The 13,190-nt window shown below is 40.2% G+C and overlaps 1 protein-coding gene across 2 annotated transcripts in view; it reads left to right on the top strand.

Moving 5' to 3' along the window:
• PTPRB (protein tyrosine phosphatase receptor type B) overlaps positions 1-13,190 on the top strand; it is a 159,569-nt gene that overhangs the window by 50,526 nt on the left and 95,853 nt on the right. Inside the window, exons 1-2 of one of the 2 annotated variants that reach the window (XM_066591636.1) lie at positions 6,507-7,049; positions 7,625-7,895. In XM_066591636.1, the coding sequence (XP_066447733.1) occupies positions 6,996-7,049; positions 7,625-7,895 (325 nt within the window). In that variant the 5' untranslated portion in view covers positions 6,507-6,995. Of the gene's footprint in view, positions 1-6,506; positions 7,050-7,624; positions 7,896-13,190 lie in introns of those variants that run through there. The other variant, XM_066591635.1, reaches the window with a different exon arrangement.

Below are 13,190 nucleotides of genomic sequence, written 5' to 3'. Positions count from 1 at the left end.
TCTGCAAAACTTATCTCCTATAGCCCTGATAAGACCCATAAAACTATACCTGTGAAAATGGAAGGGTTAACCTTTTATCTGGGGAGGAGATTGGGAGCAGAGCTAAGCTTACTGAATACAAGGGGGAGAGAGAGCAGAGACACAGCCTGCTCAGCGCATGCTTGCCCTGTGTGATGAAGACCAAGACAGAGCATTTATAGGGGAGTAAAGGCAGGCTGAACTGAGCATGCCTCACCATAGTGGAGAACTACTAGAGGTTGGGTCCAGGAGGGACCAAAGATAAATAGACACTGGGGATGGAACTTCACACAGGGTGTATTCCCGTCGGAAATCTCGCGGTTTGGCCGCAGCAAAAACCGCGAGATTTCCGCCGGGAGAACCGCCGCGGTTTAAGCCGCGGCGGCTTTGAAGTGGCCCGGCCGCTTGCTTTTCCGTTGCGGCCGGCTCTCCCATAGAGGAGAGCGCGGCCGTAACATAAATAAACAAAAAAACGTCTGTAAACAGACATGCTGCTTCTTTTGAAACCGCGGCTGCAGCGGCCGCAGCCACGGTTTCAACCGGATTTACCGCAGCGGATTAGCCGTCCCGTGTGGACGAGGTTTCGGGGAAACCTCGTCCACATGGCTGGCTAATCCCGAGATTAGCGGCCGCGGGCGGTTTTGCCGCCGGCGGATCTGCTGCGGCAGAACCGCGGCAAATCCGCCCTGTGTGACCCCTGCCTTAAGGAGTGAAAAATCAGGACTGGGTGTATAAATGGGTGTATTTGCAAAGTTTTATGATTTCAGCCATAGAATTCACTGAGCCACCGATGTGATCTTGGGAATACCCTTTTAATGCTGACTGAATCTGGAGTGTGTTCAGCCTCTGATAAAAGCAAATAACTTATTTGTTATGTGTTGAAGTGCAAGTAAAGTTCTTCATCTTCACAACTGAATAAAATGTCCAGCAATCTTCAGCTGTATGTAAACCTATAGTTTGTGCTTTAAAAGCCACGCAGACAAAGGTTGTTTAAAGCCCATTTCCTCCTGATTATAATGGAGTGAAGTTGGTATTTTTAAAAAAATGTCAGGAAACCTTGGGAAAGTGTCTGCAGCAAAAGACCCTGGAGCCTGCTATTAGCCACATATCCGGGCACTCCCTAAACTTCCGCAGCCTGTACAGTAAAATAATTGAGCTCAGGAAGCCATGTTAACTAATGGATTACCTGCTGTATGGAGTTTACTGAGGGCCATATTTAACACGTCCTTTATACAAAAGTGAGAATCTTCAATCATTTAAGAACAATGCAAGCAACAATGAATACCTTCTCCAAAGCATCTGTATGTTCTTATTTTTAGTTTCACAGGAAGCTAGAGATTTAATTATTTCCCAAGGTCACTGAGTTACACCAGTTTGAGATAAACAATGCAAACTACATGGCAATCCAAGAACCACCTGCTCAACCACCTCTAATACTGGCACCTATTTGGCCACATCTTCCATTCTATTTAAATACTAGTAGATAGCCCGTTCCAGGAGAGTGACTGTAATAGAAAATGCATCCACTTAAGGGCAGAGTTCTTGTCCCAGGACAATGACTGCAATCTCTATATAAATATCCATGCTCATGGAAATTACTTTGTGGGATGAGGAATAAGAGTAGTAATGTCAAGATATCAGCCATTTCATATACACAAAATACCCAGGGCAAACCAACGTGGAGGTCTGTTTGTGTATTGCTGTACTGGCATACCTGTACATCCCTGGGCAGTGCTTCGATGTGGGCACTGAATACAGCCGGGTACAGGTTGGCAACGCAGAAGCAGCTGAGCCAAATGCACAGTTTGATGTAGCGGGAGCTGCTCTTTGCTACACTGCTGGGTGCAGGCCAGGGTAGAGGCCACACTGAAGTAAGTTTGGATGAGACGGCTTTATACCCCCCCCCCCCCCCCTTTCTTCTTGGTACCAGCCCCATTACGCTGTACATTCTTGTACAGCATTTTGATGTGGGCACTAACTGTAAGTGTAATAGGAGCCACTCTCTGCTACTCCTGTGAGTGGGTGTTGCAGCCCCTTGGCTGGTGAATGCAGACCACAGTGTCCTCTATAGTATAAACAATTAGGTGTCAAGTCCCCCTCTATTGGCTCACATATATACATGCCTCAGCATGTCATGTGGCCACTCAACCACATGGTGGCAGTATTTCAGTCACAAACCTACACAGGACGTGGTAAGGTGTGTATATATGTATATATATATATATATATATATATATATATATATATATAATATAATATATTTAGATCTCAATGTATATTAGATGAATACAGGTGGTCCTAAGTAATCTTCTATTTTGAATGTGCTTAAACTGTCCATTTCTGTTGAATTGTAGAACATTTATTAGGCTGTATAACTATCCCAGAGAGCTAGCTGACAACCAGTATGTCTGCCATCTCCTACTGGGGTTATTGCCTAGCCAACATAGATCTGGGGTTCCTTGGGTCTTCCAGAGGAAATAATTCCCTCCAAAGTGTGCTGGATGAACTAAACAAGTTAATCTGCACTTTTAATAGCATCATAAAATTTGCTACAATAGGGCACACAGGACAGATTATCAGTAAGTCTAACAAGTTATTTATGAAGCAATTATATATTAAATAGACCATAGTGATAAGTGATAATCCCTATGCTCATTTCTAAAAGAGCCTTTTGCTGTATCAGAGGCTAGACCTATCGGAGTATCTTACAGAGCAGTAGCTATCAGGGTTGCAGAGGTACCAGTCACATCAGGACCCTTATGCCTTAAGGGGCCCTAAAGACCTTGGAGAAAACTTTAGTAATATAAACAGCACAGAGTAGGTGCGGGGCTCTGTTACAGATTTTGCATCAGAGCCCAAGAGCTTCAGGTTACTCCTATAGGGGGGCTCTGATAGTCTTGGTGGTCTGGTGCACCCCGCACCCAGCATTCTTAAATTACAAATCTACAGGCAGTGATACATCCCTGCATACTGCTGCAGATTTGTCAGGAAAAGCTGGAATGACTTTCATATTTGTTGATGCCCAGCTTTCCCAGGAAGAGGTGCATCAAGGGGATGACTGAATGAAATAGAATTTTGTATACCCATGGACTGGTGATCTTTTTAACCTTAATAATGTTATTATTTATCCAAAAGCTGATGTATTCAAGATAGCTCATTTCATGAAGATAACATTTATGTATCAGTGCTGTTGCCTGTCTGGAGAACAGATTACAGTTTATTGCTGCTCTGTAATCAATTTATCATTGGGGTCCCTTGTAACAAAAGCAATTTCCAAGTAGGACAACCCCTTTAACAGCATATGCACAAGCAGCAGAAATTTCTGCACCAGTCCAGTACAATAGAATGAGGATTGTAATAATCTCATACACATGCTTATAAAACCCTGTGCAGATGTATGGATTGAATAGTCAACCTCAGAAACGTCTGCAGTAAATCTGCCATGTGTGAACATACCTTAACATGCTGCTGGACAGTATGTACAGTTTGTGTTTTAAATACTTATGGTCAAGAGTATCAAACAGATACATTGTATAAAAATGAGAATGTTTGATTCTGAAATCTTGCAGTTTACAATTTGAATAGCGCTGATTTTCCCCCAATTTCACCTGTTTTCAGATGCTTAGGTTGTTCCAGCTCTCAGATCTCTGCCTATACTATCTTCCTTAGCACAATATAAAAACAAGGCATTTTTTATCTAATTTACTAGCTATAAGATTTAAATAATTCTGAGTTCCTTACAGGGGCTTTCCGTGATTGAAAGTTGCTCCACAACCTCTGTGTCCTTCCTGGTTGCTGCTGGCTAAGACATGGGACGGCTGCAGCCAATCACTGACAATAGAAAGTCACTGCTCTGGCCAGTGGCCTTTTTAGGTTGAGAGAAAACCCCTATAATTCCCAAAGGGTTTAGTATACAAAACATCCGTCGACAGAGTAGGGCAGAATTTAGAAATGGTCTGTGTACACATGTAGTACAATAGCAAATCAAGCAAAATAATGCTTTACAGTAAACAGTCAATGTTTGCATTAAAGGGTTATTTCTATTATAGGTATGTAATAAAAATAAAAATTCTATTTCCAGGTAAATGCTTCGTTTTATACATACTTCAACAAGGCTATGCTTTTTTCACAGCCTATTGTATCCTCTTGTCATGTTGCATTCTGGGAAATTCCACCACAAGACCAAGAATGTTCATAATATTCTTTATTTATACAGCTCCAGTATAGTCTATAGCATTTTACAAGTCAAGTTCTGTTTAAGTAACAATGACATAGTGATGATTCATGTTCATTTCTGATTGTGCCCTCACATTCTCATTTTGCTTCTTGGGGATTGTATAGTCACATGGTTATTGAAATAAAGGCACTGGCCTTTATATGTTTGCTTTCTAGGTAGCTTTCCAAGAATGAACTGAAAAATAAGCTGAAAGAAAGAATATGAATACATGTTATAAAAATGCTATTTTTTCATTTGCTGACAATATAGTCAAAGTAAATCAAAGGTGAAATAGCTTTGTTCCAATTTGCACCAGTTGTATCATTCAAAGTGTGTCAAAATGTTCAGGTGACTTTTCAGACTAAGCTGCTGTGTGTGTATGAGGAGCAGCACTATTTCTGACTATTATATGATTTGCATCCTGTATTTTCACCAGTTTTTCCTTTTTTTTTCCCTGGGCATGGAAGATGTTATAGATGAGTATTGAACAGAGTAGATGTGATTCCAATAACTCTAATGGCCCTTTTACACACCATGAGAACTGCATGATTCTCGCTTGCTGGTGACATCATCACCAGCTCGTTTGCACTCATGCAGCCTGTTTAGACAGACAGATCACTGTCAAGATCATCATCATGATTCCTATGTGAAACACTGAACTAGGAGTTTTTAAACGCAATGAGAAGTGAACGAGTCAACAATGATTTTTATGCCGGATGAGACCAACAAATGAGAAGCACATAATTCTCCTTCGTCATTCAGTCATTGGCTCACATTTTGGAACAATAATCATTCTGTCTAAACACACCTTAAGGGCTCTTACACATGAGCATCGTTTTGATGCTGAGTAGGTGCATCAAAAAATCGCATTTCCTATGGGTTCTTTTAGATGAACGATTTTTTTTGACGCACTGAAAAAAACGTGCATCAAAATAGGCACATTTTTGGATGCCGATAGACTCCTATGGGAGCCGACCAGCAAAGGGATGGGGAGCGGCATACTCACTAATAGCAGCTGCGACTGCTATTCGCTCACTTGATTTAATGCTCAGATAGCCTTACTGTTTTAGTGCGGCTATCTGAGCGTTAAAACGATGTTCATGTTAAAGAGCCCTAAGACAGTAAAACATTTACTATGAGCTGCAGTAGTGTCTCTGTTTGTCTCTCCACTTCATTCTCCCTCAGCTCCTCTTTGTTCATCTCTCCCCCCTCTGCATAGGCTTCTATGAGCAACATGTAATTTGATCTATCAGTGAGGTGTTATTCTATCTTGCCTACCAAGACTGATTTTAGCAGTTTTTCAGAGAGAGTGAACAGTTTTGGACATAGGGAAGAGGAAAGGAGCCTGATAAGTAGAGAAAAAAGCATTTTCTCTGATATTACCAAATTTCTTATAGCTGCCTGAACTATTAATTTATGCAAGGTTTGTTGAAAGTGACATTTTAAGCAAATTTCAAATGGTCAGATGCCTTTAGTGATCCTAGTACCATCCAGTAGAACAGGTCCAGGTGTTGCAACCCTAATTGGACCCTGATATGCAGTCATTCTATAACAGTCTGTTCCAAGAAGTTCCCATTTGTAAAGTAAAATAAACAGAGGGGAAAGACTAACAAATACTTAAAATAAAACGTGAAATTCCTCTGGCATGACAGAGTTGTAGATCTCTATAGTGTCATATGTTATTTGAGAAATGAATTTAGCCTAATATTATGCTGAGGTCCTGCTATTATGTGACTGCTATTAGTGAGAGTGTAGTTCAAAAAGAACTTGTTACACACATACATGCAACAGTTCTACTAATCTATGAGCATTGAGCATTGCACATTCAAGAGTAAAAAAAGTTATATTCTAAGTCTGATCTGTTACTGTCCACATATCTAAATGATCTGATAAAAGAGTAACAAGACCTTTTGGGTGAGGCTGGTTGTGTGAAATTATAATGGCCAAACGTTTTATTAAAAGAAAACAAAAAGGTCCAAAAATAGCCTCGGGAAACCAGCCTGAGAGAGAACGAGGAGATAGGAGGAAGGAAGGCAGGGGTGGGGGAGAGGAAAGTTAGAGGGAAAAGAAACAAGATTTCAGGCAAAAAAAATGATCACAGCAGAAAAGTGAAAGTGCTGGCATGGGATAGCGGTATCCAAAGGACAGGCACAACATAGGGCAAGGAGAGAAGGAACTTTTCTTCAGATGTGTCCAGGCACCAGGAGAGAAGGTTAATGAAGGGTCAGCAGTCAGAGGAAATTGGCTGGGCTGGTATCTTAGAGGTACTGCCAAGAAGACAGTCTAGATCCTTTTGCACACTCACAAGGAGGGGAGGCGCTCTTGAGTGCTCTGCTTGGGTTGGATTCTGGTTTCAGCTCTTTATTGTTGCTTTAGAATTAGCCGAGGAAATTGACTCTTGATTAAGGAAGTGGATGGAAAGGACTGAACAGGTTTAGGCTGGGTCAGAATGGCAATGTGGAAATTGGAAGACGTTGCCTTCTACACCCTTTTCTTAAATTTTACCCAAAATCAAAGCGTCTTGGTACCTCTATGTCTTACTGCACCACCCTTCAGAAAAAAATTACTTGGATTTACTTGTTAACTTTCCCATCTTCTGGAGAACCATATTAGAATCTTTGACTTGGAAAGCCATCTAGAGTCCTTTTTTTCTGGAATTGCTTGAAACAACTTTTTATGAATCTGGATACAACAGACGTTGCACATTGGGGGTTTGGCAATGTAATTATTATCACTTAAGGATTACATCAGGCTTCTCGCAATGCTGAGTTATGTGTTTGGACTGTCATTGTGGATTGTGCTAAGCTGCATTCAGGTAAGCACACTTAGTTTGTCATGCTACAGACACAGCAGAGTTGATACTATCCTTTAGTTTGCATTAATGAACAGTGCAAGCATGGAGAAAACTTCCTGAATTAAGATGGAAAAGCACAAATAATGCAGTGAGATATTGTGAAGAATTGGGAGAAATGATAAACCAGACTTTGATATATTTTACACATTTGACAAACTTGCTTCAATCTTTTATATATAATATTGTTTCTCTAAGGTGAAGTATGCCAGGTCTGTTTGTATCCATTCACACTACTGAATGCATTTATATCACAGCTTATAAAGTTAAATGTTTACAATATATTTATTTGTTTTATGTGTTTTATTATGAAATATATGCAATGTTTATTTCTTTAAGTCAAATATTGAAAAAGATTTCAGATTTTTGAATTAGTTTTTGCCATTAGACTACTTATTCTGTAGATTGAGAATCTGGCGAATATTAAAATCATCTGTTGTATATACTATTAGCTTTTACCTACCCCCAATTTCTGCACTGAGTATCAATTAGATTGCTATTGATAAATTACGTTCTAATAGGTTCTGTGTCATTTTTAGGATGTGGAGCCAGTAAAATGCACCATCAACATCACAGAGAGCAAAGTTTTCTCACAGTCTATATACATGAAGTGGAGCAGCCCGGGCAGTCCATGTAACTTTAGCATGATATGTAGTTCAAGCAATTTTGGGGAGAAGACATGTAACCCCATCCAAAAGACAAATGACTCTTATGAATGCACACAGAATGGTCTTGAAGCAGGAATGCTGTACGATATAAGCATTGTGGCTTTGCAGGATGGAGAAGCAAAGAACCTTACCATACAGACAGGTATGAGTGATATATATATATATATGACTAGATGTCAGTCTGCAATTTCAATGAATTTATTATGCACTTTAATTCTGGAGTCACCTTCAAAATCCTTAAAAAAAGAGTAGCTTACCACTGCATAAAAATTTATATGTGTTCAATTTTCCATCAGGGTTTAAAAGAATAAGACTACTAAAGCAAATAATGCCTAAGAGCAAGAAGATATACTACGAAACAAAATGTGCCTGAGTAAGGGCTGAGGTGGAACGCTGAAAAACTTTTATGGATACATAATAAATGCTTGATACATACTTAAGTATTAAGGCTAATAGGATCATGAGGTGCATTAAAAGAGGTCTAGGGGCACATGATGAGAACATTGTTCTTCCTCTTTACACGTCACTGGTTAGATCACACATGGAATATTGGCTACAGTTTGGGGCATCGATACTCAATAAGGGCATAAGAGAGATATCAGCGGGATCACAAATGGGCAACTGAAGTCATAAATGGAATGGGCGGACTACAATATCCAGAGAGGTTATCAAAATTGGGACTATTTAGCTTAGAAAAAAGACAGCTAAGGGAAAACCTAATAACTATGTATAAATATATCAGAGGACAATACAGGGATCTCTCCCATGATCTGTTTATACCCAGGACTGTGACTGTAACAAGGGGGCATCCTCAACTTCTGGAGGAAAGAAGGTTTCTACACCAATATAGAAGGGGGTTCTTTACTGTGAGAGCAGTGATACTATGCAACTCTCTGCCTGAGAATGTGGTGAAGGGGAACTCACTAAAAGAGTTTAAGCGAGATGGATGCCTTTCTTCAGTTTAATATATGTTATATTAATAGGTTATACTCACTAATTACTTCAGAAAGGTTGTTGATTCCAGGGATTATTCGGATTGCCAGATTGGAGTCAGGAAGGAATGTTTTCCCTAAAATGAGGAAAATTGGCTTCTACCCCATTGGGTTTTTGACCTCTCACTGGATCAATATTGCAGGATAATTGGCTGAACTGGATGGGCATACAGATCCATCACTTTTAAAACAGAATTTCACTGCGTGCTATGCAATTATTTGCGTAGTCTGACAGTAATTATATGTCAACGGCTATGCAAATTGCGTAACCAGCCAAAGGGTGATTTGGCACATTGAATAAACACATGTAGCATGCCAAACATTAGTTTGGTGCATGCGACATCTGCATGCCTTATATACTATGTTACCATGATCTGTGGCCGATGCAGAAATCTTGAAGGTAAACAGATAACAAGATCACTAAAGCTTTCCACCTTCAATTGCTGGATTTGGTCACGTTTCAGAAAAAAGATCAAAAGAAATGATGATAATGATGAAAACGGTAATATTTTACCTTGTCATGTGCTGGATAATTGCACATTTCATTCACAGTCATTATATAAAGTCAGTTATTATATAAAAACGCATAATAAAAACAATAGCTGCCATTGAATTAGTTGCATTATATTCTTCTCACTGAAAACCTTTATTCACCCATAGTAAGTAACTGAACAAGTAATTGTCATCTAAGGAGTAGATGACACTTTAACAGTCAAACAAATGTAACACTAGAATGTGATTAGCAGGTCACAATAGATATAGATTCTTGATAATTTTAACTCTTAATGAGGGTGATGCTTGCAGGGAAACCTAATGGCATGGATAGGCACATTTGCTAATATTGGGGTTCATGTATCACACTGTGCACTGGAGGAAAATTGTGTAGATGCATTTAAAAATCCAACATCTAAAACATATACTGAATGTATTTGTAACAAATCACACTACAGATAAGTAGTCACTGCGCTACAAGATCTGCATGACTGAATCAGGCCAGTTTTTGCCTTTAAATTTGGCTGATATACAGTACACAGGCTATGCTTAACATTTTCTGATTGTCAAGTTGTGATACTTTCCCTTTTGTGGCAAGCCATTACAGAGAAGCATGACCAACCACTCCCAATTATGCTTAGAAAAAGTATGTAAGGAGCTCTGGTAGCCAATAAGCCATTATGGATTTTAACAAAATGAAAGCCATGGGCTAAATGCTATCAGGTCAGAAAGTACAATCACATGGGGGAAAATAACTGTGGAGCTGCCTAATGGCTAATGTTCTTTTCTTTGTATAGATGCCATCAGGTATTTTAAAGCTACATAGTCATATTTGAATACATTGGAGAGCACATGAGGCTATAATGTTACCTATAAGGACTAACAATTTTATGAGTTTCGCATATCTAACATGAGTCATGTGCTACTGTAAATGACTCAGTGAATGTCACTCGCTACGTCTGCCCGGAGGTGCTGACCAGGATGCTGAGCAGCTTGTTATCACCACTCACAAAACCTGTAATTAATTCTCATTCACAAAATGTATATAAAAAATATGTATCTATCTTTATTAACAATCAATGAAATATACAGATATATTAATATCATAAATATAAGAGATAGTGGAGCTAAAAAGATAACCTATCAACAAGAGATACAAAGACAATGGCCATCCAATGAAAATGGAGAAGATAGACTATCTCCAGTATGCTTGAATCACAAAATGCTCACTGTACCATGCGATACTACACATGGGATGTGTGTAGGTAATAGTATATTAGGTCATGAAATGATTAAATCACCAGAAAGGCACCATTGGCAGCATATTAACCCTTTGCAATCCACTGTCTGACGTCTGAAGACATTCTGATTGAAGGCTGTACACAGCTCCGATGTCGGAAGACGTCCGGCAAGGTATACTTACTGTATATTACTGGCCGCTCTGTTGTCGGGGGGCCTCTCCAGCATGTCCCATACCGCAGTACTAACCAGCAGATGGCGCCATTGTATAATGGCAGAAAGAGAAAGCCCCCTAGGAAACCCTGAACTCAAAATTGGATTGCAAAGGGTTAAAGCATGCCCTGAGGCATAGCAAAGAGATTGGTCACAACAAAACGCCTTGACACATGTTTCACTATGTCAGCAGCTTCATTAGAAGGCTGAATAAACCTAAAAATGTGGGCTTGTTATACTACATTAAAACCCCTAATAAAACTCAACTGATGTGTGACATATAGCAAATGCATTTCTACTGCAATTCTTGAGGCGCCACACGAGAAGGGCACACGGCATTGGGAGCCCTACCCACCGATCACATGATCGAATGCTAATGCTGAGGGGGGGAAAAAGGGCACCAGCCTTTGAAAAAATGACTCCTAAAGATGACTTAAAGACATATGGAAGCCATGGAAACCTGATAACAGAAACAGGCGCATCGTGTACGAGTCACCGAAGGTACCCATAAAACCTGTGCTCGAAGGACGCATCAGTCAGTAAACAATCTATACTCAAAGAAGCACAATTCACCCCAGCAAATAGTGATTCAATGATAAAGCAAATAAGGGAGATGGAATAAATCCTCCACAGTGCCACCTACTGAAAGGCAGCATTCCTTCGAGTCAAAGTGGGACTTTTTATACAAGTCTTGCTACAATGACTGGGAATCAAAAGCAAAGCCAGACCCCATGTACATACAGCTGTTTCCGGGTTATTGCCCATCATCAGTGTACAGTAGGAGTCTGGCTTTTGCTAGTGAGAGGCCAGGGACAGGGGTCAGAAACGCTCTTTTCTCCTTAGGGAGAGCAACTATATACTATAAATAAGTGAGGAGACTCAAATGGCCACGCACGCTCCTCTGGGTAATATGCAAATAAGGGAGATGGAATAAATCCTCCACAGTGCCACCTACTGAAAGGCAGCATTCCTTCAAGTCAAAGTGGGACTTTTTATACAAGTCTTGCTACAATGACTGGGAATCAAAAGCAAAGCCAGACCCCATGTACATACAGCTGTTTCCGGGTTATTGCCCATCATCAGTGTACAGTAGGAGTCTGGCTTTTGCTAGTGAGAGGCCAGGGACAGGGGTCAGAAACGCTCTTTTCTCCTTAGGGAGAGCAACTATATACTATAAATAAGTGAGGAGACTCAAATGGCCACGCACGCTCCTCTGGGTAATATGCAAATAAGGGAGATGGAATAAATCCTCCACAGTGCCACCTACTGAAAGGCAGCATTCCTTCAAGTCAAAGTGGGACTTTTTATACAAGTCTTGCTACAATGACTGGGAATCAAAAGCAAAGCCAGACCCCATGTACATACAGCTGTTTCCGGGTTATTGCCCATCATCAGTGTACAGTAGGAGGGTGCAGAGGAGCGTGCGTGGCCATTTGAGTCTCCTCACTTATTTATAGTATATAGTTGCTCTCCCTAAGGAGAAAAGAGCGTTTCTGACCCCTGTCCCTGGCCTCTCACTAGCAAAAGCCAGACTCCTACTGTACACTGATGATGGGCAATAACCCGGAAACAGCTGTATGTACATGGGGTCTGGCTTTGCTTTTGATTCCCAGTCATTGTAGCAAGACTTGTATAAAAAGTCCCACTTTGACTCGAAGGAATGCTGCCTTTCAGTAGGTGGCACTGTGGAGGATTTATTCCATCTCCCTTATTTGCATATTACCCAGAGGAGCGTGCGTGGCCATTTGAGTCTCCTCACTTATTTATAGTATATAGTTGCTCTCCCTAAGGAGAAAAGAGCGTTTCTGACCCCTGTCCCTGGCCTCTCACTAGCAAAAGCCAGACTTCTACTGTACACTGATGATGGGCAATAACCCGGAAACAGCTGTATGTACATGGGGTCTGGCTTTGCTTTTGATTCCCAGTCATTGTAGCAAGACTTGTATAAAAAGTCCCACTTTGACTCGAAGGAATGCTGCCTTTCAGTAGGTGGCACTGTGGAGGATTTATTCCATCTCCCTTATTTGCATATTACCCAGAGGAGCGTGCGTGGCCATTTGAGTCTCCTCACTTATTTATAGTATATAGTTGCTCTCCCTAAGGAGAAAAGAGCGTTTCTGACTCAATGATAAAGAAAACAGTCCCCATAATGAGTACCACATGCAATGTATAAATGTAGACAGAAAAAAACTAAGAAATAATGACATATCATACATCAAAAAATGTTAACATATAGTATATTAAAAAAGAGAAACACAACAATAATAGCAAAGACTCAATAATACATAAAAAAAACATAGAGAGCAATAAACAAAGCATGACAAGCCAGAACAAAATATATAAGGGGGAATTAAGGGTGCTTGCTTGTCATGTGTCAATCAGCTGCAAGGGAGATCCAAATGGAAACACATATCAAAAGGGCATCAAACACCTAATATTATGGTACAAAAAATAAAAATAAATATACATACAGAAAATATGAAATAAAAGAGACCACACCA

Source organism: Eleutherodactylus coqui, chromosome 2 (assembly GCF_035609145.1).
Source record: "Eleutherodactylus coqui strain aEleCoq1 chromosome 2, aEleCoq1.hap1, whole genome shotgun sequence".
NCBI lineage: Eukaryota > Metazoa > Chordata > Amphibia > Anura > Eleutherodactylidae > Eleutherodactylus > Eleutherodactylus coqui.
This window is presented reverse-complemented; position numbering and strand designations above follow the sequence as displayed.